The 22030-nt window shown below is 35.6% G+C and overlaps 2 protein-coding genes across 6 annotated transcripts in view; both read right to left on the reverse strand.

The window, feature by feature from the left end:
- The window catches only part of tead3b (TEA domain family member 3 b), a 45152-nt gene extending 34531 nt beyond the window's left edge, over positions 1-10621 (reverse strand). For 2 of the 4 annotated variants that reach the window (XM_052559433.1, XM_052559432.1), the window contains exons 1-2: positions 10452-10621; positions 9997-10066 (exon numbers count right to left, since the gene is read on the reverse strand). The gene's annotated coding sequence lies outside the window, so the exon portion shown is untranslated. The remainder of the gene's footprint in view (positions 1-9996; positions 10067-10451) is intronic. The other 2 variants (XM_052559435.1, XM_052559434.1) reach the window with 2 other exon arrangements.
- Positions 10622-12354: 1733 nt separating this feature from the next.
- LOC127959319 (tubby-related protein 1-like) lies at positions 12355-21438 on the reverse strand. 2 transcript variants are annotated; one of them, XM_052558401.1, is made up of 13 exons: positions 21309-21438; positions 18665-18788; positions 18475-18579; positions 17773-17910; positions 17560-17670; positions 17335-17475; positions 16662-16747; positions 16358-16525; positions 15759-15871; positions 15542-15650; positions 15339-15437; positions 15015-15186; positions 12355-14287 (listed from the first exon to the last, which is right to left on the reverse strand). In XM_052558401.1, exons 1-13 carry the CDS (start codon positions 21321-21323, stop codon positions 14154-14156), a joined length of 1515 nt encoding a protein of 504 aa, XP_052414361.1. In that variant the 5' UTR covers positions 21324-21438; the 3' UTR covers positions 12355-14153. The 2 variants fall into 2 exon arrangements, with proteins under 2 accessions (XP_052414361.1, XP_052414360.1); XM_052558400.1 differs by having other exon boundaries at positions 17335-17478.
- Positions 21439-22030: the final 592 nt, after the last annotated feature.

Raw genomic sequence — 22030 nt, forward strand, 5'->3', positions numbered from 1 at the left:
TTACTTGGTGGCCTTTTCGGATTTTCCTCTCAGAGAGGTTGTTTATGACTCAAAGTCAGACATTGTGGTCACACACAAGATACACATGTACAAAAAACACAGGACTGAACAAGAAATTAATGGTGAATTCAGCTGCAAGCATGCTGATTAAACGGTGGAAATAATTGCTAATTATCGTAATAAACTGTAGTTTACGTATAGTTTAGCTAGTACATATTATGTACTGCTGATGAAGAATAGCAATAAAGCTTGGTTTATGAAGAAACACACTTGTGTTACTAAACTACATTTCCCATCATTCTCTCTGACAGAATGAGAGGGATAAAATACACAGATAAAAAAAAAACATTATCATTTATGTTGCATGAAAACAAATGAGAAATATTAAATCATCCAGCAAGTCAATTTAATTTGAACCAAAACTACTTAAAATTATCAATTATAAAATGTTGTATTTTGTAGCCAGTATTGGTTATCAGCTTCAAAATATAATTTACACTTCAAAGCAGATAACCAAAAACTTTTGAATTGGACATTTATAATATCAAACTAATACCAATCTTAAACTACATATAACCCCTCCCCCTCTATTTCTAAATACGTGTATATATATATATATATATATATATATATATATATATATATATATATATATATATATATATATATATATATATATATATAAAGTCCATTGTATTTCCTTGGATGTGTGTGTATGTATTATATACATACATACATACAGACCTACAATTAAGTCTTTTTTTTTTTAACTAAACAAGAAATAGAATAGAATAAACAGAAATATAATAAATACTGACACAACTAGAAATGTGATCATATTTATCAGTTTAAAACATCATCCTATTTTACCAAGAAATGGAGTGTTCTCAGGAGAAATCAGGTTAATCAGAGAGAGATTCATGACTCAACTGTGGGATTTAATCCAGATCTGGACTTTCCATTATCTCAAAACCATTTTACGAGAAGTCAGTCTGTCACAATCACAATCCCATTCGTGTAAATCTGCAAGGTTTCTCAAAGAAGCTCCCAACATAACACATCCTGCATCTCCACATCTTGGCTTTTATAAAGTCTCTTCTAGTCTCAATAAGTCATCTTATAACATTTCAGGGTCTCCGCTAACTGACAGGGGAGCAGAGGGACTTTCCAGCACATGGAGTGAGCACTGGAGTCCATCTGCGCGTTAGTCATCCCAGGCGGACATTTTTGGAGGGAAACAAGCGAGTGGAGGATGCTGTCCAGAAGGGAGGTCTTCATGCTGACCTGCCAGCAAAATAAGGGATGGGGTGGAAGTTAATGGGAGCCAACCCTAACGACCAGAACCTACCTTTTGTTTTTCCTTCTGTTGGACCCAAACACAGAGATATAGAAGACCTGCTGCCATGACTAACCTGCACTCGTAAAAATAAAGGTTCTTTAGTGCATCAACAGTTCTATAAAAGAACCTTTAACATCTATGGAACCTTTCTAAGGTTTAAATGTTCTTTACTCTAAGAAAAAAATGGTCCTTTTAATAACTGTTTAACTAAAGGTTCTCTGAGAAGCCCAAGGTGGATCTTCTACGGCACAGATGCAAAAACCTCCTTCTGGAGCCTTACATTTTTTTAAGAGTGAGGGCAACGTGATTTAGAATTAAAGAATTTACAAGAGCAAGATTTCCCTTTTTTAGTATTTGAACCAATGTTCAAAGATCTTTTAACAAATTTCTTCCAACTGTTTTTCCTGTCGAATGCAACTTAGAATGTGAGATTTGTTAGGAAACTGTTGCAGCTGGAACACTTGTTGGCAATAGTCGCCCCCAGGGAGCGTATCCCTCCGGGCAGCCTCCACAACACACACCCCTTCACTCACGCAAGAGCATACACACCGAATACTCTTCAGTGTATTCAGCTCCTTCTCGAAAACACACACACAGTCAGTGGTGAGAGAACAACAGGGCTGGACAAGTGTAGCAGCAGCTGCTGGTTGGGTTCAGATTACAGATAAAGACGTTTAGAGCGTCTCCTCATTGTCCGACACTGATTTCCAACTACGGCCAAAAGCTCATGAATTGCACTTCCTATACTGGAGAGGAGACTCATGTCAGACCATCCCTTACTTGGGATGATTCATCTAAGCAGAAGATAACCTCTTAAACTAGGCTGAGAGAGTATGACTCAGGCTATTCTTGGGAAGTGGCATCTTTCCAGCATCACTTTTGTCTTTTGTGACTGGCAAATGAGGATTATTAGAAAGCACTTACTTGGAAAAAAAACACTGATTTATATGGCAAAGCATACAGTGTATGCAAACCTGATGGATGGGTTAATCAAAATCGGAGAATGTGATTGGTTCAAGCTTTTTTTTTTCTTCTGACATTTCATTGTCTGTTCACATGATCGTCGCGGCAGTCCAAGTCTGAACATGTCTGAAGGAACGGATATACGTGGGCCAAAGAGTGACAAACATTGGCAAACCTGCCATTGACGCTAGTCAATTTCTCTTTTTTTAACTCATTGGGTTTGATGGTCTACACACCGTTTATGGTCTTCAGACCCAAGGCCACACACCAGGAAATGAACATAATGAAACCTATGGGTGGCCAACCTTAAAAGGTCAACTTAGTTTAACTAGAACTACATATACTCAGTGCTTTGTGAACTTTCTATTTGTTTTACTACCTAAAAAGCCTAACATTTTATAATTATTTAGAAATCAGCATACAGCTAATGTGTAGAAGTCAAAAGAGTCTAGGCTGGACATTCTTATAAGTAAAAAATTGCATTTGTTCAAAAATTAACTTGATTAACTTGAAGTTAGTATCATGCTTATGCATTGTCAAATATTAATGATGAATGAAAAAAAAAAAATCTAATTACCAAAAAATGTATGGTATAAATTGGTACCATCTGAAAAGAAGTCATCATTTAATTTGCTACACAAGAGTAAAACTGGGACAACTCAGTGTATGCGCAACCCCACTGCACATACTTGACATACATTATTGCTTACTTAACAAACAGTTAATCACTGGACACTTCAGAACAATGCATGATGAAGTTTGTTTAGCTAGTAATATCTGCCTACACATAATTGCTCAGATATGTTCAGAGCCTCAAATGTGATCTTAATCATGCTTGATACCATTTAATCAAGTCCTGCGGGTCAGGACCCTGTCCTCCTAGAAATCACAGTGAGTTTTTGTTTTAAAGTCTGTGGCAAGACGTCACTTCAACACATTTGCAGGACTATTAGCTTGTCTAAGACACTAAACCCTTTTATCTCTCTTGCATATTATCTCTTTCGACCATTCTCCAACTTCCCAATCACTTTCATTCACCCGCTCACTTTCTTTCCCTCTCGGTGTTTAGCTCTAATAAATTCTACCCTTCTCTTCCAATAACTTCCTCTTACTTCCTCTCTGGCTCGGCACTCAGGAAACAATCAGAGCTGTTGAAGAGACTGTGAGAGAGAGCTGCTCGACAGATGAGAAATACTGTAAAATTACCAAGACATAGAGTGAATTTAGGGATAAAAGGCTCTTACTCTACTAAAAGCACTACAGTCTTTACATGAACAGTAGCACCTCGTGTAAATAACCCTTGATTAAATAACCCTTAACTCTGATTCCTGACTTTCGACATTATCCACCGGGGTGACGGCCGTCTGCTCTCAGATCTCTCCATATGGTTTACTCTAGTCCTGATTTAGTCAGCAGAGGAAAGACTGACACAAAGAGCACCGCGTGTGCCAGAGGACTCGCTCGAACGTCTGATTCAGCACTTTCCGCGGAAAATCGTCAGGCGAATTTGTGAAGGAGTGCTCTTGCCTGACTTGGTCATTTAGTGGCTGAGGCATGGGCTCGAGCCAAACCCCACGAAAACCGAAAAGACATGCATAAAGAGACGAATGCTCACAGGACTCTTGGGATGGAAGAGAGAAAGAGGCCCCATGTGCTGATCTCTGAGTCACACTTCTATGCCAAAAACAGAGGAAGACATGGATACAACCTACTCAAGCTCATAAACCAACAAAGATTTGGTTTTCACTCAGGAATTTCAAGTAACTACAAAGAAACAGCAATTAAACATTTTCATTTGAATGAAATGACGTTTTAAAGAATGAAATAGTATTTTCTTGTAAAACTTACTCCAAAAATCTGTTATTTACTTTGAACTTTTTTTTTTTTTACTGTGTACAAATTATATTTGCAATCTGATTCTTGATTATTAAGATAATATTAAAACTTATCTTTTAACATCTTTGATTTCCAAATCAAATATGGCAAAAGTATAAAAGACAAATTACCAAAAAAGCTAAATCAATTAGTTGCATCTACATTTTAAACATGTTTTTTTTTCAATCCAAAACAAGAGAAAATGCATTTGATAATATAAACAAAACAATAAAAGATTTATCAAAGAAAATGTATTGTTTCTTGCAAAGTGCAATGTTAGGGTGTTTTGGGTAATTGATAGGTGGATATGTACTGGTGCAAGTCAAAGAATCCCTCATTCAAGATAGATTTAGGGGAATTTTTCATCCGTTTCATCATAAGCCAGGAGAAAATCATCAAGTCCGTTCCCTGACAGTAATACAACGCATTTCTTTAATACGCCGCATTATATGAAACACCGTCAATCTCTGTAGCACAAATGGTGCGAGACAAGTTATACGACAAAATCAAAAGGCTAGTTCACTCAAAAACTATAATTCTGTCATCATTTATTCACCAACATGTTTTTCCAAACCTAAACAACATTCTTTCTTCTGTGAAAAAAACAAACAAATGATATTTCAAAAACTAAATGGAGTCTAAAAAAAAATACTGGACCCCACTGACTTTCATTAAATCAAAATACTCATACAGGTTTGGAACAATGTGTGTCTAAATTCCAATATTATGCTAAGGTTTTGGGTTTTGCTTGAATTACTAATTCTAAGTATGAGCACTATCTATAAGTTAATTCAAAATATATTACTAAAAATGATAAAATGTTGCCAATGATAACAATGTTCCCTGTAATGACTGTCAGACTCTGATAACCATCACATGAAAGAGCTTCTTAATAAAGAATGACAAATAAATGCAACCACTAGACAGAAGGCCAAAAATAATCAACTTGCCTTCCTTTTTCGAAACAGATTATTAGATTAGATACAACTCAGGTGCACGTTTGCACGGAGCGTAGCTGACTGCCACATGAACACTGCCACAAACAGTTGGTTTCAAGAACAACTGGAAAGTCTAGCAACTTCAGACAGACAGAAACAAAGGCTATACTGTTCTAGCCCACAGCTCGCCCCTCCCTCGAGTCGAAAACGGCCATGGAGAAGCCAAAAAAATCTTATCTGCCAATGCCTTGGGCAGGAAATGTATGTAAACAAGTGTCCCGAGAATGGGCAATCATTTTCAGCGCAATGTAAACACGCTTCCATGAGCCGTTTCTCCATCATAATTAATAAAGCATAGCGACACATTGTGTGTGCTTTGGCTCGCATCTCGCCGCAGGCTCCTTCGACCGCGACATGGAAAAGGACTTTAATTTGAAAGGGAAGAATTAAATTTTGGGGAACTGAAGACCGTGTAAAATGTTTCCTTCTGCAAACATGAGGCAGTGAGGAGGGCAAACGGCAAGATGCTCTCTTTCTCCCAAATGCTTGAAAACACACAGCTAGATATTTGTTCATAGCTCTGTTGACAGACAGGTAAGTGGTCACCATTTGGAGAGTCACTTCTGCGGCGGGTGCTAAAAGGTCCACACAAATGGAAAGAGGCTCATTACGCTCTCAGCTGGGCCCTTAACACAAACCAGCTAAAGGAACTGTCAACTGGCCAGCAACATAAACACACATGGCACAAACAATCTGCTCTGATCGCACACTCTCAAGAAGGATACGCTCTGGACTTTCTGCATCGAGAACTGCTAGAAATGCCGTGGAGATGATTGCAAACTTCAGGACTGATTTGGGGACTGGATTGAGAGCTCAGCACAAGAACAAACAAATCATTAGAACTGATTTGTTAGCTTATTAAACAGTAAAGCTCTATTTAGAGCGGGAGAGCAAAAGCAGACATTGAAATTATGTGTCTTCGTTCGGCAAAGCCTGACAGAAAGGGGAGTTCAGGGTTCGTTTGTGATGTCTGCAGAATATGAGAACCGCAAATTTGCAGCTGAACAACAAATGTGGCCCATCGCGGAAGCCATAAAAGGCAATGCACGACATCTGTTTAAATTCACCCCTCAAAAAAGTGTGTTTGCTTAAAACATGTTGCCCTCAAAACAATCGGGAAAAATGTACAATTGTGCATAAACTGAATAGAAAATCACCTATGTTCCAGTGCAAACCTCGTCCATGGAGAAAAACATGTTCTGATTTAGAATTCTGTGCAAAACTATTTTGGAAATCTTTTAATTTCAGAAAAGGGCTTTTGCAATCTTTACATTGTATTAGGTGTAATTTCAATACTATATGCCATTATACGATCTTCATCAATACTGATCAATGAAAATTGCATAAGGGACAACTAATACTAAAACTAGACAGCTTAAGCTTACATATTTACCCGAGAAATATATATGTGACCCTGGACCACAAAACCAGTCTTGCGTCTCTGGAGTATATTTTTAGCAATAATCTAAAAAACAATGTATGGGTCAAAATTATCGATTTTTCTTTTATGCCAAAAATCATTAGGATATTAAGTAAAGATCATGTTCCATGAAGATATTTTGTAAATTTCCTACCGTAAATATATCAAAACTTAATTTTTTGTTTAGTAATATGGATTGCTAAGGACTTCACTTGGACAACTTCAAAAGACAATTTTCTCAGTATTTTTTTGCACCCAGATTTTCAAATAGTCTTATCTCGGCCAAATATTGTCCGACCCTAACAAACCATACATCAATGGAAAGCTTTTTTATTCAGCTTTCAGGTGATGTAGAAACCTCAATTTCGACAAATTGACACTTAATACTGGCTTTGTGCTCCAGAGTCAAATACATACATACTTTCATACATATATACATACACATACATATTACTTACTGTAAATTGCGCATTTTATGTAAGTGGCAAATGCCAAGACAGGCTTCCTGTAATGCATGCCACAAGCTAAACTAGACTAAACTTACTGTAACAAACTCTTGTTGGGTCTCATTTGTTGTTAATCAAACAATGGGGTAACTAGTGCTCGTCCAATATTGTTCTTTTTTTTTTTTTTTGACAGCCGATACTGATATCTTGGAAAGCAGGGAGGCCGATAGCCGATATAAAGCCGATATAATTATTATTTTTAAATTAATATTTAAGAAATTTTAAATCATTTGACAATGGATTAAAAAAATAAATGTGTAAAATTAACATACTTTAGATGACAACATATTTTTCATAAGTAAATAAATATTTAATAAAAATATAATTAAAAGGAAGCAAACACTGTAACCAACAGGGCACTCAGTATTCTGGGAAGTTTGGGTGCATTGGGAATCATATTTTTCAAATGAACCCAGGGTAACCCTCATTTTACATACAGCACACAGCGAAAATGACATGAATCTGACAGAGAGCAAATGCATAAAGTGCAGCATAATTTGAAATCACGAGTTTAAAGTTCAAAGCATTCAATTCAAATGGACTGACCATCACACAAAGAACACGCTATAACGCTGCATAAAAATGCACACTTCACAAGATCTCACAGCTGGATTTGACTAAGTTTGCAAGGTTTGTGAAATTAAATGTTCATTAGCCATTCAAAGATTTGTTTAAATTATATAAATGCGTATTTGCTTAAAGCTGACAGCAAACAAGAAAGTATAATGTTTGCCTTTCTATTACTAAAAATATAAGAGCAATTGTTATAATACTTTTTGCATACATGAATTCCTTGTGTAGCCATTCTATCTAATTATTAGACAGACTTCGATCTGTATTAGGGTGTACTCACACTAGGCACGGTTGCCATGAACCGGGCCCGAGTACGATAGTTTTTATGCGTTTTGCACCTCTGCCGTAGACCAAAGCGACCCTTTCCCTGCCATGTTGGTTTTGGAGCGTCGCAAAACCGTGACGCAACGCGTCCTTTTCCGTACTCCGGCACGGTTAGCGCTCACACTGCATGCGAACCGCGCCCGAGTCCAACTGAACCGTGCCCTGGCCCACCTCTTCCAAGCGGGCCAGGGCCGGCCAATCGAGCCGCGCCCGGGCACGATTCGGAGCACTCACACTAGTCAAACGAACCGCGCTTTGGTGGTCAAATGCACCCGGGCACGGTTCAAACTGGCTAGTGTGAGTACACCCTTAGACAGAACTGTTAATGATGACAGCGAACAAGGCGGCGGGCACTGCTTTTCTCAGTGCCTTCAAAATAAAAGTCTGCCTCGAATACATCGGGCAAGCAGAAAAATGTATCGGCCGATGCAGATACTTGAAAAAAAAAAAACATCAGTCAATATATAGGCCTTGGCAATATATCGTCGACCACTAGGGGTAACATCTCAAAAAATTTCAGAACACAAAAATGTAAAAAAGTTTTGGACTTAAGAGCAAGAAAAAGATTTGGCTGAGATTTGGCATTTAATAAATGTAAACAAAAAAACGGAGTAAACTAATTGGAGCACAATTTTGTTACTTCCACTGTTGACTAAACTTAAACGAACACAATATCTGGTCTACGTACTGACTCTTTAAGTATATACAACATACACTATATAAAAAAAAATTACACAGAACATCAATCACTTCTAAACACAACCTGACCTATATCTAGCTATGTTTCATCCATTTCTTAAGAAGCCCAACCTTTCTAAGAGGAGGAAAAACATAAGACAATCTAATCAAGAAGGAGAACTTGAAGAGGCAGTTTGGGCTGAACTAAGTTCAACCTGAAGTACAGCATTTCTGTTTAACGAAACCTGTCCATTAATAGTAACTCAGTAGAACACAAAAATGTGGAAAGCATCATTAAACTCACTTAATACATATGTGTGGGGTGAACTAATAATGAATTAACGTATTCGTGTGAAGGACTAAACTCAAAATACTTCGGTCTCACCCTGAGAATATTATGTATTAGCATGTAAAAATGAAATTAATGCACAGATGAGATGGAAATGTTTGATAAGATTCATTAACCCTCTTGTTGTCCTAAAAACTGCATCCTCCAGTGATCCTTAAGTCAAATTTGTCCCATTAAAAAAATATATATAAATATAGACTCAGACAATGTATTTAATCTGCTTGCAAAGTATATGATGTTGGAAAATATCTAAATTATATAATATAGAAACTATATCAAGCTGTACAACTTGTTGAATCTAGCCATAAAGATCACAGATAATGAGAAACATTAGACATTTTTTTAAGATGTTACTGACAGTGTCACAAATTCCGGATAGCACAAAAAAAAAGGTCAAAAATAATTTAACTATAGAAGGGTTAATAGCGAAACGCTCAATCTGAGGAAAGATAGCTGTTTGGGCGGGAATATCAATCAACGTCATTGCTTTACCTGAGGAAATCTGATCGTTTTATTGGCAAAATATTTTTAATACAACAAAAATAATGATTATATTATAATCAATAGTATACAGACACAGAGATAAAATTCCATATAAAAATATAAAAACTAATGAAATCGTTTTTGATAAATCAGTCTGGATGGTACAATATGGAAAATTGCCTGAAGGCAATTATAAAAGTTTCCACAGAAATCAGTTATCAACCATCAACCCGTTTTATTATTAATTATGTTTTTACGCTATTTATATAGGTTACGGAGTCAACACTAGATTTTTTTTAATAATGTAATTTGTTTTCCCTTCACACGTAATGAAGAAGTTTTGTAAATGAAAAACATAACTTTTAATGTACTTCTATACTCTTCAAAAATGACCTCACTAATGACAATAAATAAAACATATAACAATAAATATTAAATCTAATAAACGTCTTGAGCCTGTCAAATGAAACAAACATACTCACACTTACCTGATAACGTAGAAAAAGAGGTGAAAGATCTCTCCAAACACTTCTTCTGTCGTTTCTCTCTGGAGATTCTCTGGAACAACAAAACCTATTTCTTTATTTTCGATCTCATGCGTTTGCAAAATCATGCTATGAGAGTAAATAAGAGCCTGAGCAGACGAGCATGACATTTTCGACTCAACTTCTACACGCAACAATGGCAGCGTTAGTTGCAATAATGTTTCAAACTTTAAAGTCTAACTCAAAGGCAAAAAGTTACAGTGTATCAAACTAAAATCGCCTTCCTCGCTCTCACACATGCACAAACACAGCATATCCACACGGAATTCTGTCCCTCATCCCACCCAACGCAGGGAGTTCCGAGGAAAAATGCGAAATATGACAAAGATCTGAAAACTTCGCTAGAGCGGCATGAAAAACGCGATCAGACAAAGGGAACGAGTGAATCTAAAACTCACCTTTATTGAGAAACACCTCTACCGATAGAACTGGACGAGGTTTATTTCTTTAAAGTTATATTTATCTTGGTGTTCTATTGTTTTCAGTAATTTTTTTCCCGGTTTGACAGTATAGGTGGAATGCGAAGTATGGGTTTGGTATGAAATTCACGCACTTCAGTGGAAAACGAAGGAGGGAAAAAAAAGTTTAAGGAGGGGCCACCGGTGCGCGTCAATCAACACGGCTGGGGGCGGGGACTTCTCCAAAGACCCGCCCACTTTGGGCCGCAGAGAAGCAAAGAGAAAAGCTGGCTACTTGAGCTACTGTACATTGAAGTATAAATAAACTTTAGATTAATGAAATGACTTTTTCACCAACAATTATCGTTGATTAGATAATATTTCAAACGTAATATGGTACTGATTATTTATTTAACGTGACAGGCAAAATTATTCTTTACAAATACAAAAAAAAAAAGAAGAGCACATTCCTTAAATTGCACATCACAAAAATTGTCTAAGTGTTTCTTTATTATTGCATATTTTTGTAAACGTTCATTAAATAACTAATTAGACTAGTAACATTTACAATAGTTAATTATTTCTAATTTCTAAATGTATATTTGAAAGTTTAGGGTCACAATTACTAATTTAAATATGTGAAAATAATATTTTAAATAATTAAAATATTATTAAAATTATTTATTATTACATTGTTATTATTATTAAATTATTATTTATTATTAAAATAAATACTCATATAGCCTACTCAATAATGGAAAATACAAAATAATGTAGTTTTTAAAAGTTTAGACAAATTTTTTTAATAATTTATAAAATCTGCCAATTTAAATGTTAAAGTAAACATAAGTAAAATATGCTTATTTAAATAAGTAAATATTAAAATAGGCTAATAAAAAAACTTGGAATAAGTAATAAAATCTGCTTTTAAATAATCTTAATGTTCTTTGTTTTTTGAAAACATCTATAACTAATTCAAAACATCTATAACTCATTATATAAGCTTAACACTGTATTTAAGTGATTATATTTGCAGGTCAAATGCTGCATGGTTCTCAGAACCTTAGAAGGCCATCATCATAATCATCATCATCCTCTTCATCGTCCAGGAATTCTAATAGAATCCATTCAACATTCCAGAGCGATGAGTGTGAACAGTGAAACCTCTTCACCACAACCAGCGTCTCAGGAGAGCACAACAGTAAAACTCAGTGACGTAATACGCTGAAATAGAGCCTAAGATTATAATGTATGCTCCTATACATCTCTACAGGAGTAGAGCTCCGTCTGTAGGCCAAATCTGAAACATGTGTCCAGAGTAAAGATTAGCGAAGTAAAGTTAAGAAAATTACAAGGGTTACACAAAGCTACAGGGGGAAGAGGAGGAAGTATTTGAAACTATAACAGCAGCTCTGCGTGGTAAACTTTTCTGAGACTAACAAGTTTGGACAACCAACCCAGCAGGCTGTGACAGATCGTCTGACCTGAGGCTGAAAGTTTAAAGAGAGATCCCCAGTGTAATATCACAACTAAAGCTAAAGTGATATGAGTGCCACAGAGACTTTCTGTTATACATTTCATCCATTAAGCCTCATGCAATGATTTTATCTTCAAGATCTGTATTTTTTTACCTTACCAGATTTAGTCATTCAAATCAGCATTCACAACGCATTGTACTTACATGATTTTTCAAATCAATTGTAATTTGCCATTACTGCTGTGGGATTTATGAAATGAAAATTTAGCATTAAAGCCTAAAACATTGTCTAAATAGCTATCTGTCTATTAGTTGACATCAATGTTAAAGCTGCTTTGGTGGCATCAAGTGAAACAGAAAGTTATTTCAGAGTCATTGACAAGCATTTAAAAAAATGTAAAGATTATACATGGAGAAAAATACAAGGAACGTACAAGAAGTATGTTTTTATTCCATGTTGACTTTTTTTTTTTTTTTTTTTTTTACTGTAGCAACCTGAACTGCCAAAGGCAAAGGTTTGCACACATCCATCAAACACCCAGAAATGAAACTCTTAAATAAAGCACATTTTTACAAACACTTATTTCATTTCAAAGTATTGCATTTACCTTCCTACATTAACATTAACATTTAATAAAAAATGGAAGAACATGACTACTTACTTTTGTCTGCACAGATTAAGACAGTTATGGGTTTTTATCAAATACATTCCATGTTACAGAAATAATCATAAACTACAATGACACATACAAGGCAAAACAAAACAATTAAACACCAAACATCAGGTGCATCATATCTGCATCAGGTGATAGTTCACGTTATTCCTGTAATGACACTTATTATTCCAGATCAGCTTTGCTTGAGTAAGCAAGAAACTGCATGAGTGGCTGAGATGTTTGACATACTCCAAACATCATTCAATGATATTGCATGTGCAATCAGAAATTTACTATCAGCTTTGATAAATCTGGACCTTGCTTTAATCTTAGGCTTTCGGCACACTTGCACAGACAACCACTTTCTTGCTTGCTCTAAGATAAGCATTCTTAACGGTTACACACACAAAACACAGCACAAACGGCAAAAATACATAGAAATATATATATTTTTTATTTTTTTATTTTTTTTGAAGGAATAGTTCACCCAAAAATTTTACATTTAAAAAATAAATGTACTCACCCTCAGGCCAGCTTAAATTATTTTGTTTCTTCATGGGAAAACATTTTGAGAAATGGAATATTTCATCACTTGCTCACCAATGGATGCTCTGCAGTGAATGGGTGCCGTCAGAATGAGAGTCCAAACAGCTGATGAAAACATCAAAATAATCCACAAGTAATCCAATCCATCAATTAACATCAAACCATTGCTTCCAGCTAAAATATGAGTCATCTATCCACAATGTTGCTTTCTCTAGTGAAAAAGTAATCTTGTTTGAATCAGAAGAGAAATATGCAGAGATCAAGCCCTGTTTACAAGCCAAAACAGCTCTAAACAAATTTGCTGATGGATTTTGATGTGAGAGGACAACAGGAGGCGGACTTATTTCACTGGTGTTATTAATTGGAGTGGTGTGGATTACTTGTGGATTATTGTAATGCTATTATCAGTTGTTTGGTCTCTCACTCTGACGGCACCCATTCACTGCAGAGGATCCATTGCTGAGCTAGTGATGTATTACTACAGTACATTTCTCCAATGAAGAAACTCATCTACATCTTGGATGGCCTGAGGCTGAGCATTTTCAGCAAATGATCAACTTTGGGTGAACTATTCCTATGAACAAAGTGCATTTTCTATTCATGTTATAAGTATAAGATAACAGTTTTTAAACCAATTTACTAAAATGTTGAACAGACAATGTTAAAACACATTTTTGCTAATTGCATTGTATGCATAACCTAAAACTTTCCTTTTTCAAACACACATCACGTCTAATGTGACCTCCTCACCACCGGGGTAATTCGCATTTTTCAAACTCTCAAATCAAACATCTCAATGCTTTCTCAGTTCACCCACTCTGTCTACAACCATTACTTGATTTTAGCCCAAGCGGATATTACCAGCAGATCTCTCTATGGCATGTAAAATAATGCAAACTCACATGCAATGGTGGCTATATTTTACAGATTCATGGATTTCAGTCTTGTTGTGAATTGAGCCGATGCTGATTGAGAACGTGTGATGAAATAACAGAAAGACACCAACAGGACGTGTTTATGCTTTTACTCGCAGGCGATTTTGCCATCAAAGCTAGAGAGGGCGATGGCAAAGGCTTGCACGGCACACAGAGGATACCTGTAGTCCAGAGTGAAGGCATCGTCTGCGACTCTCCCAAACTGCATCACAATATAGTCCTCTGAAATGTAGCACAAAAAAGGGCCATGCAATGCTTTATTTGCTTAGCAAACATACCATTTTGAATGTACTTTTCAACATCAAACTGTCCAGTGCTGATAGGCACTGCATATTGCACAGCGTATACTTTTAGTTTTACTTTTACAATTGGTGTAACATTATGCAAAGTATCATCACTATGAAATATCTTCAAATATGATTATTTGGCATTTCATTTTTGTGTACAAATGTCTTCACTTTTGACAGTTATTCATCAATAGAGAGATTAAAATAGCAGCTAATATTATTTCTGGTACTTTTGTTAAACTGGAAATTGATAATGAAGTTAAGTGCAGTGCATTGTGGGATGCATTAACAAATTTGGCAGACTTTATTTGAACACAAATTCAAGAGCGTTATCAGTATATGCCCAGTGATCATATTGATTTTAGAACTATGCTCTAACACAGTACTACTGTTATTGTTAAATAAAACTGTTACATTTTAAATAGTTGTTTTCAAATAGTCTAATAAATATTAGATTTAATAAACCTATGCAACTGACAGGAATAAAATTGCAATACTAAAATGACTACAACTAAAACGTTGTAGTGAAGTAATAAAAGTTAAATAGAAATATTTAAAAACTGCTAAATAAGTAGCACTCAAGTGTGCTTTTTCAAACATACCTTAGCTTTTGTTTTAGAGCAATATCAACAGCTCTACAGAGATATGGTTGAGTTACTTACGGTCTTTGTTATGCACAATCTGGAAGTTTTTGATGGAGGCCTGTGTGACCCTGCCGCTGAAGTTTAACACGTGTGACGCCGTTTCTTCATTCCACACTGGCGTCTTATTGCGCAGCTCTATCAAGTTTTCCATATTTCTGTTCTGATGTCTAATGAGGAGGCCATCATTTTCCTGTTGGGAAGCAGTATATTCAGATGTCATTTTAACAAATAAATGTTTTTTTTTTTCTTGAAAATGAATAAATAAAAATATTTATAGTTGAATAAATAAAATAATTATATATATAAATAAATCAAACAGATAAATATTTGTTTTTAACTTACACTACGTGGTCGTAATGGGACTCGTTCTCCGTCTTTGCTCATGCCAGGAATAATTACAATCATTCGCCTTGGTCCTTTCATACCCAAAACATTTGTTTCCTAAAGTCACAATGCAAATTAATGTTAGTAAAATATAGCATGCATTAAGTAACTGATTAGCGATTCAAACAAATTGACAGTGGTTACAGTAAATGTTGCCTTACATAGATAATGGCTGCTAATTCCTGCCGTGCATTAGACATGTCCGGCAGAGCTCTGTCCGGATGCAGTGCATTATCAAACACCGTGAACTTAGTACCCATCAGATTTGACCTGAAATATACATGCAAATATCCTTTAAATCAAAGAGAGTGTGTTACAGACCTGTAAAAGAGTCTGTGAGGAGCAGCTACAATAGCAATGGTAAGCAAACCCACTAACCTCAGCTTCCCAATGAAGTTTTCCCCTCCTCTGGAGAGGTCGGTCGGGTCAATGGAGATCAAGTAGTTTGAGGTTGTGCTTTTTTTCCTCTTTCTTCCCGCTAACAAAAACACCTGGATGTAAGATTGACATCAGAATATGTAACAACATCTGAATTCAAACGATTCTAGATTGATAAGATAAATTTATTTTATTCACCAAGGATGCATTAAATTGATCAGAAGTGAGAGTAGAGGCTTGTATAATGTTACAAAAGATTTCTCTTTAAATAAATGTGGTTACTGAAAAATGTTATCACTGTCTCCACAAAAATATGACGCAACACAACATTGATAATCAGAAATGTTTCTTAAGCAGCGAATCAGTATATTAGAATGATTTCTGAAGATCATGTGACACTGAAGACTGGAGGAATGATGCTGAAAATACAACTTTATATCCCAAGAATAAATTACATTATAACATATAATCACAGAGAAAATTACTGTTACTGTTTAATGTTAATGTCAAAATAAATGCAGTCTTGGTCCAGATATAAAACTTCTTTAAAAAAAAATCCACACCATGAAAGCCTATACAGATAAATGTAGATGTCGTACTTTCTTCTCGTCGTCCAGGTGCAGGTAGTATGTTGGGTAAAGGCCTCGGTCCATCCCTCTTTTGTCACGGGTCACTTTGCACCTTACCGTGACGCCCTGTTGTGCAGGCTGAAGAACGAACTCCTCCAGATTGTCAAACTCGATGGGAGGAGAAGGTGCTCGCTCCTCCTTCACAGGAATAACAGAGGTCATCTTAGAAACTGTCACCATGGTAATCATAGTTCCCACCCAAAAATCATTACTTGAGAGAAATGGTGATAAATGAATACCGGAATGAGAATAATGTGAAATATAATGAATTCACCTTTTTGCCTTTTTTCCCTTTGCCCTTTTTCTTTTTCTGTGTCACTTCTGAATCAGAGTCTTCAGTCTCTTCTGCTTTAGCAGGACCTGAGGAGGGGAAACAATCAAATTAGACATGGAAACAGCCATGTGATGTCATTTTATGGAAACAAATCAGTTGGGACATACTTTAGATAACAATTAATATCCAATCTCCTCACACTATGGCATTTAATACATTTGGCCCTTTAAAGGGATAGTTCACCCAAAAATGAAAACTCTGGCTGCCATTGACTTCCATAGTTGAAAAAAAAAATACTATGAAAGTCAATGGCAGCCACAAACTGTTTGATTACCAGCAATCTTATTTTATGTTCAACATAAGAAAACAACTCATACAGGTTTGGAACGACATGAGGGTGAGTAAATGATGACAGAATTTTCATTTTTGGGTATCCCTTTAACTTCAATATTCATTTCTATCCAGAAAAAAAAAAAAATATATATATATCCAATGCAGATACTATTTTATTCAGTGAAGAATACACATGTGCACAAAAACAAAACATAATACAGCAGGGTACACATAAAAAACAACATGGAATTTTCTTTATTATTAAAGCTTTTATATTGTTTTATGTCAGCAAGTAAAATAATGTGTCCCCTAATGGCTTTAAGAAAGGACCAGAACTTACTTTTGGTCTTTTTTGTCTTTTTGTCCTTGTCTTTGTCCCCTCCTGTCTGAAACATGCACGCTGGGGTTGAGCTGCTCTTCTTCTTCGTCTTGCTGGTTTTGGTTTCTGGTTGGCTCTCATCTTCACTCTCAGATTTGGCAGCTGCTTTACGCCACATTTGCAAACATATGTATTATTCTGAATCAGCAAATAGACATGCATGTAGAAGAGCTCTCAAAACATTACCTTTCTTTTTACTCTTGGTTTCAGGCTTGTCTCCATTGATCTGAAACATGGAGGCTGGTTCCTTTTTCTTGGCTTTAGATTTTCCTTTACTATCTACATCCTCTTTGACATCTTCATGAAGCAAACAGAAATAAAACAAGTTATTGAATTGAACTAAACGAATCCCTTAATAGATGCTTAAAGTAGTTTAAAGACGATGTGAACAGAGGACACCTTTTGATTTGGACTTCTTGTCTTTTTCTTTCTCTTTTTCCTTTCCATCAGAACTTGCTTTTGAAGTCTTTTTCTTTGTCTTCTTCTGAGGAGTGGTCTCTTCATCATCCTCCTCCTCATCATCATCTTCTGTAGAACCTGTTTTGTAACAAACAGATAAGTGCTCAGATATTAAAAACTAAATGTGGTACAGTTTGCTTTCCAAAAATACAAAGTAAGAGCAAATTGCTATTTCTAATTAAAAAAAACTTGCAATCCAAATGTAGAGATTTCAATATGAGCTCAAACATTTCATATCATATATCAAGTAAATAAATATATTAAAGTATTATTAAGGTAAATTCAGCGTTCCTATTGTTAACTAAGGCTCATTTGTGATAACTGAAAAAGCTGTAATAAAATAAAATAAAAAATAAATATTACATGACAATCTAAAACTTTGACATTTGAAGAAATGTTGCCTTTGCAACTAAATGCAATAAAATAAGATGAAGTTGGAATAAATAACTACAGCTAAAGCAAGCTAAATAACATATAAATAAAATGATAATCATATAAAAAAACTAAACAAATAACTAAAACTTGAAACATTTAAAATAGAATATGTACATAATACAAAAAGATCACATTAATTTCATATGAATAACATTAAGACAACACTAATAGTATATAAATGAACTAAAACAACACTAGGACACTTACTCTTCTTCTTCTTTGGGGCACTTTTTGCTTTCTTTTTGCTTTCCTTCTCCTTCTCTGTTGATTCTTTGTCCTTCTCCAGTTTCTTCTTCTTCACCTTCTCTCCATCTGTGAGGGAGGTTTGTGAGAGTTGTGTAAACAGACTGACAGAAGCGCAGTGATGTAACATCAGGACATGAGCTCTGTGCCATACTCTGAGTGACCGGGCTGCTCTCGGCCGACAGATCCAAGCTCTTCTTGCTCTTGCTCTTTTTGGGTTTGGCTTCGGTGCTGTTGGTCTCTGCTGGAGTCGACTCGGGCTTCTTCTTTTTGGGCTTCTGTAATATTCTGCATTTAAAAATAACATTATTGTAATAAACATATCAGACAATTACCTATTACTAAAAGTAATCAAAGCTAGAAAGTTAGATTACTCACCAGTAAGCATGCAAGTGAAAGCGATGAATAAAAAAAGAACAATATATTTGAATATAACTTTTAGTCGATAAATAGGCTTTGATGTCATTTTTTGTTTGAAACACACTCACCTATTTATATATAAATATAAACAAATAAATAGATATATATCTTTCATTAAAGTTTTCCTAAAACCTAAAAACAAAATGCGGTCTTATCTTAGGACAAATTTGATTACATTTTTCCATCCACTTCAAATGCTGAGTACTGACTACACTTGTATGTGTGTGTGTGTGTGTGTGTGTATATATATATATGTATATATATATGTATGCACTTTTTTTAAATCTATAGTTATGATTTGTTAACCAGATATATTAAAAAAAGAAACTGCATACAAACACACACACACAAATATATACAGTAGGTCAATATATATTTGTACACAGAGAAAATTTGGTATGCCACCAGAATAGAAATAAAATGAAACAATATGAAACTGAAGTCTAGACTTAAAGCTTTAATTCAAGTGGTTTAAATAAAATATAACATAACATGCAAGGATTTACGAACATTTTTATACACTGTCCCCCCATTTTCAGGGGCTCAAATGTAATTGGCCAAATAAATATAATATGAAAACAAATGTTTAATTTGAATGTTTTGTTGAGAATCCTTTGCAGGCTATGACTGCCTTACTTCTGGAACTGATTGACATCAGCAGAGACTGAGTTTACTCCTTTGTGAAGCTTTGCCAGGCCTTTACTGCAGCTGACTTCAGTTGTTGTTTGTTTGTGGGTCTTCCTGCCTTTAGTTTTGTCTTCTGTGAGGGAAATGCATGCTCAATCGGGTTGAGATCAGGAGATTGATTTTGCCATTGCAGAATATTCAATTTTTTTTATCTTCAGAAACTTCTGGGATGCTTTTGGTGTGTGCTTTGGGTCACTGTCCATTTCTACTATGAAGCGCTGCCCAATCAACTTTGCTTCATTTGGTTAAATCTGGGCAGAATTCTTCCAGCTGCTTCTGACCTCTGTCACATCATCACTAAACACCAGAAACCCATCGTCACTGGAAGCCATGCACGCTCATGCATCACACTGCTCCATCATGTTTCACAGATGATGTTGTGTGCCTTGGATCACGAGTTGTTCCAATCCTTTTTTTTCTTCTCGTCATTCTGGTACAGCTTGATCTTAATTTCATCCGTCCAAAAAGAATGCTTTTCCAGAAGTGGTCTGGCTTTTATAGATGCTTTTTGGCAAAGTCTAATCTGGCCTTGTTTGCACCTTCTTCATACACAATGATATCTTTTTGAAGCATAAGATTGCATCATCTTTAGATCCATTGATATAACAGCAGTGATCTGATGCATAACCCCATTATACAACACATCCTGTTTGTGCGTGATTAAGCTGCAAGAGTCAGTGATGGAAAACCCTCACATTTATCTGTTATTCTTCTGTATTTCATAAATATGTGTTAATAAGTTAAACCTAAATCTTTTCACCCTCATATATATATGGTCTGAAACAGGAGACGCTCAGTACTGTCTGTGAGTCTGAAAATGTGTGTGTACGAGTGTGTAAGTGTGTGTGATCCACTTAAGACGCAGCCAGAATAAGACTATTAATACCGTCACCTTAGTCAATCCCTGTCATAAGGTGCAGAGGAAACCCTTAATTCAACCATGTATCCATTCAGTTAACAATAAAAAATATACAGTAGCAAAAAAAGTTTGAAATAAGTTTGATCTTAAATAAGGTTAAACATTTAAGTATTTGTGCTGTCTAAATGAACTCACGTTGTGATTGTAGGTCATCTTTAATAGTTTAAGTAAAACTGAATGAGACGTATTTACATTTATACTTCAAAAGGATCTGTCAAGCTCTGAGCCCTTGAGCTAAACACATCATTATAAAACATTTTCTTGATTATTAGGACTTAGCACATAAATGTGATATAAATCTGCAATGCCTAATATTTCCCACTTGTAATGCTAACAGCCCTACTAGTTATTTTAGTTTATGCAAATATAAAAAAAGCTAAATATTTTACAGCCATTTAGCATTTCTCATCACAAGCAAGCAACAGAACAAGGTGATAAACTTATATTGAAATGCATGGCTGGAAGGGTTTGATTCAGTCATTTGCACGTGTCTGTAACAAGCTTTGCAATTATATATATCACTGAACCTTCCTGTAAAACTAGGAGTGACCTCACTATAACTCACTACTCGGTATGTTTTTTTAATTATCGATACATTCCTTGCCTTTAAATCCATTCTGATGACAGATCTAGTTTAAAACCGAAGATGAATATTAGTGATTTGATCTCTGATTGTCCTCCAGTGAATCAACATTTAGATCAACAGCTATTCAGAGGATAATAATAACTATAATAGCCACAACATGCAATCAATCAATTAAATAAAGCTCACCTTTTCGGCAGACATGTCCTTTATCTTCAGACTGTACCCAGTGAAGTTGAACAAAAGCAAGCGAGGCCTGCGGTGATGCTAAGCTAGTAATGAGAAAGTGTGGAGCTTTACTCACTGAAGCTCCATCAGCAGAAAGTTGCTAAGAGGATTTTCCCTCTGTCCATCTGTCACTCACACCACGGCCTGAAGAAGAATTAATATGACAAGATGGGTAACTGACAAATGGATGTCAAATTATAGATTTTAGACTAAACTTTAAATATAAGAGGAATGAAGGAAATGACATTTTCAGCTTTTTAATCACATTTTGCCTTTACTAGTGGACATGGAAGCAGATCCACATAAACTCCTTAAGTTGAATTAACAGTTAGAAGAAACATCTTTCTCATTTAGACGCTTGAAGATGCCTTTTTTATTTACTTCTTATTGAGGTCCAACACGTTTTAGGAAGGACCCACTGATATTGCATGCTTAAAAAAAAGTGTTATTCGAATCTAATGAATTCAATAATTGCTTTCAAAATTATGACCCATCTTTGAAGTGGTCAAAGATGAGACACTTTGACAGCAGTCAACACCTCCTCAAGCTGCAGCAGATTCAGGCCAGACAGTATCTGTGGGTCACGAGGTGTACAAGCGTCTGGAACCGACTGCAGGATGAGGAGCTTATCGATGGACTGAACGGTAGAACTTTCTCCTCTTATTGGTTTAGCTCTACTTGGC

Source organism: Carassius gibelio, chromosome B6 (assembly GCF_023724105.1).
Source record: "Carassius gibelio isolate Cgi1373 ecotype wild population from Czech Republic chromosome B6, carGib1.2-hapl.c, whole genome shotgun sequence".
NCBI lineage: Eukaryota > Metazoa > Chordata > Actinopteri > Cypriniformes > Cyprinidae > Carassius > Carassius gibelio.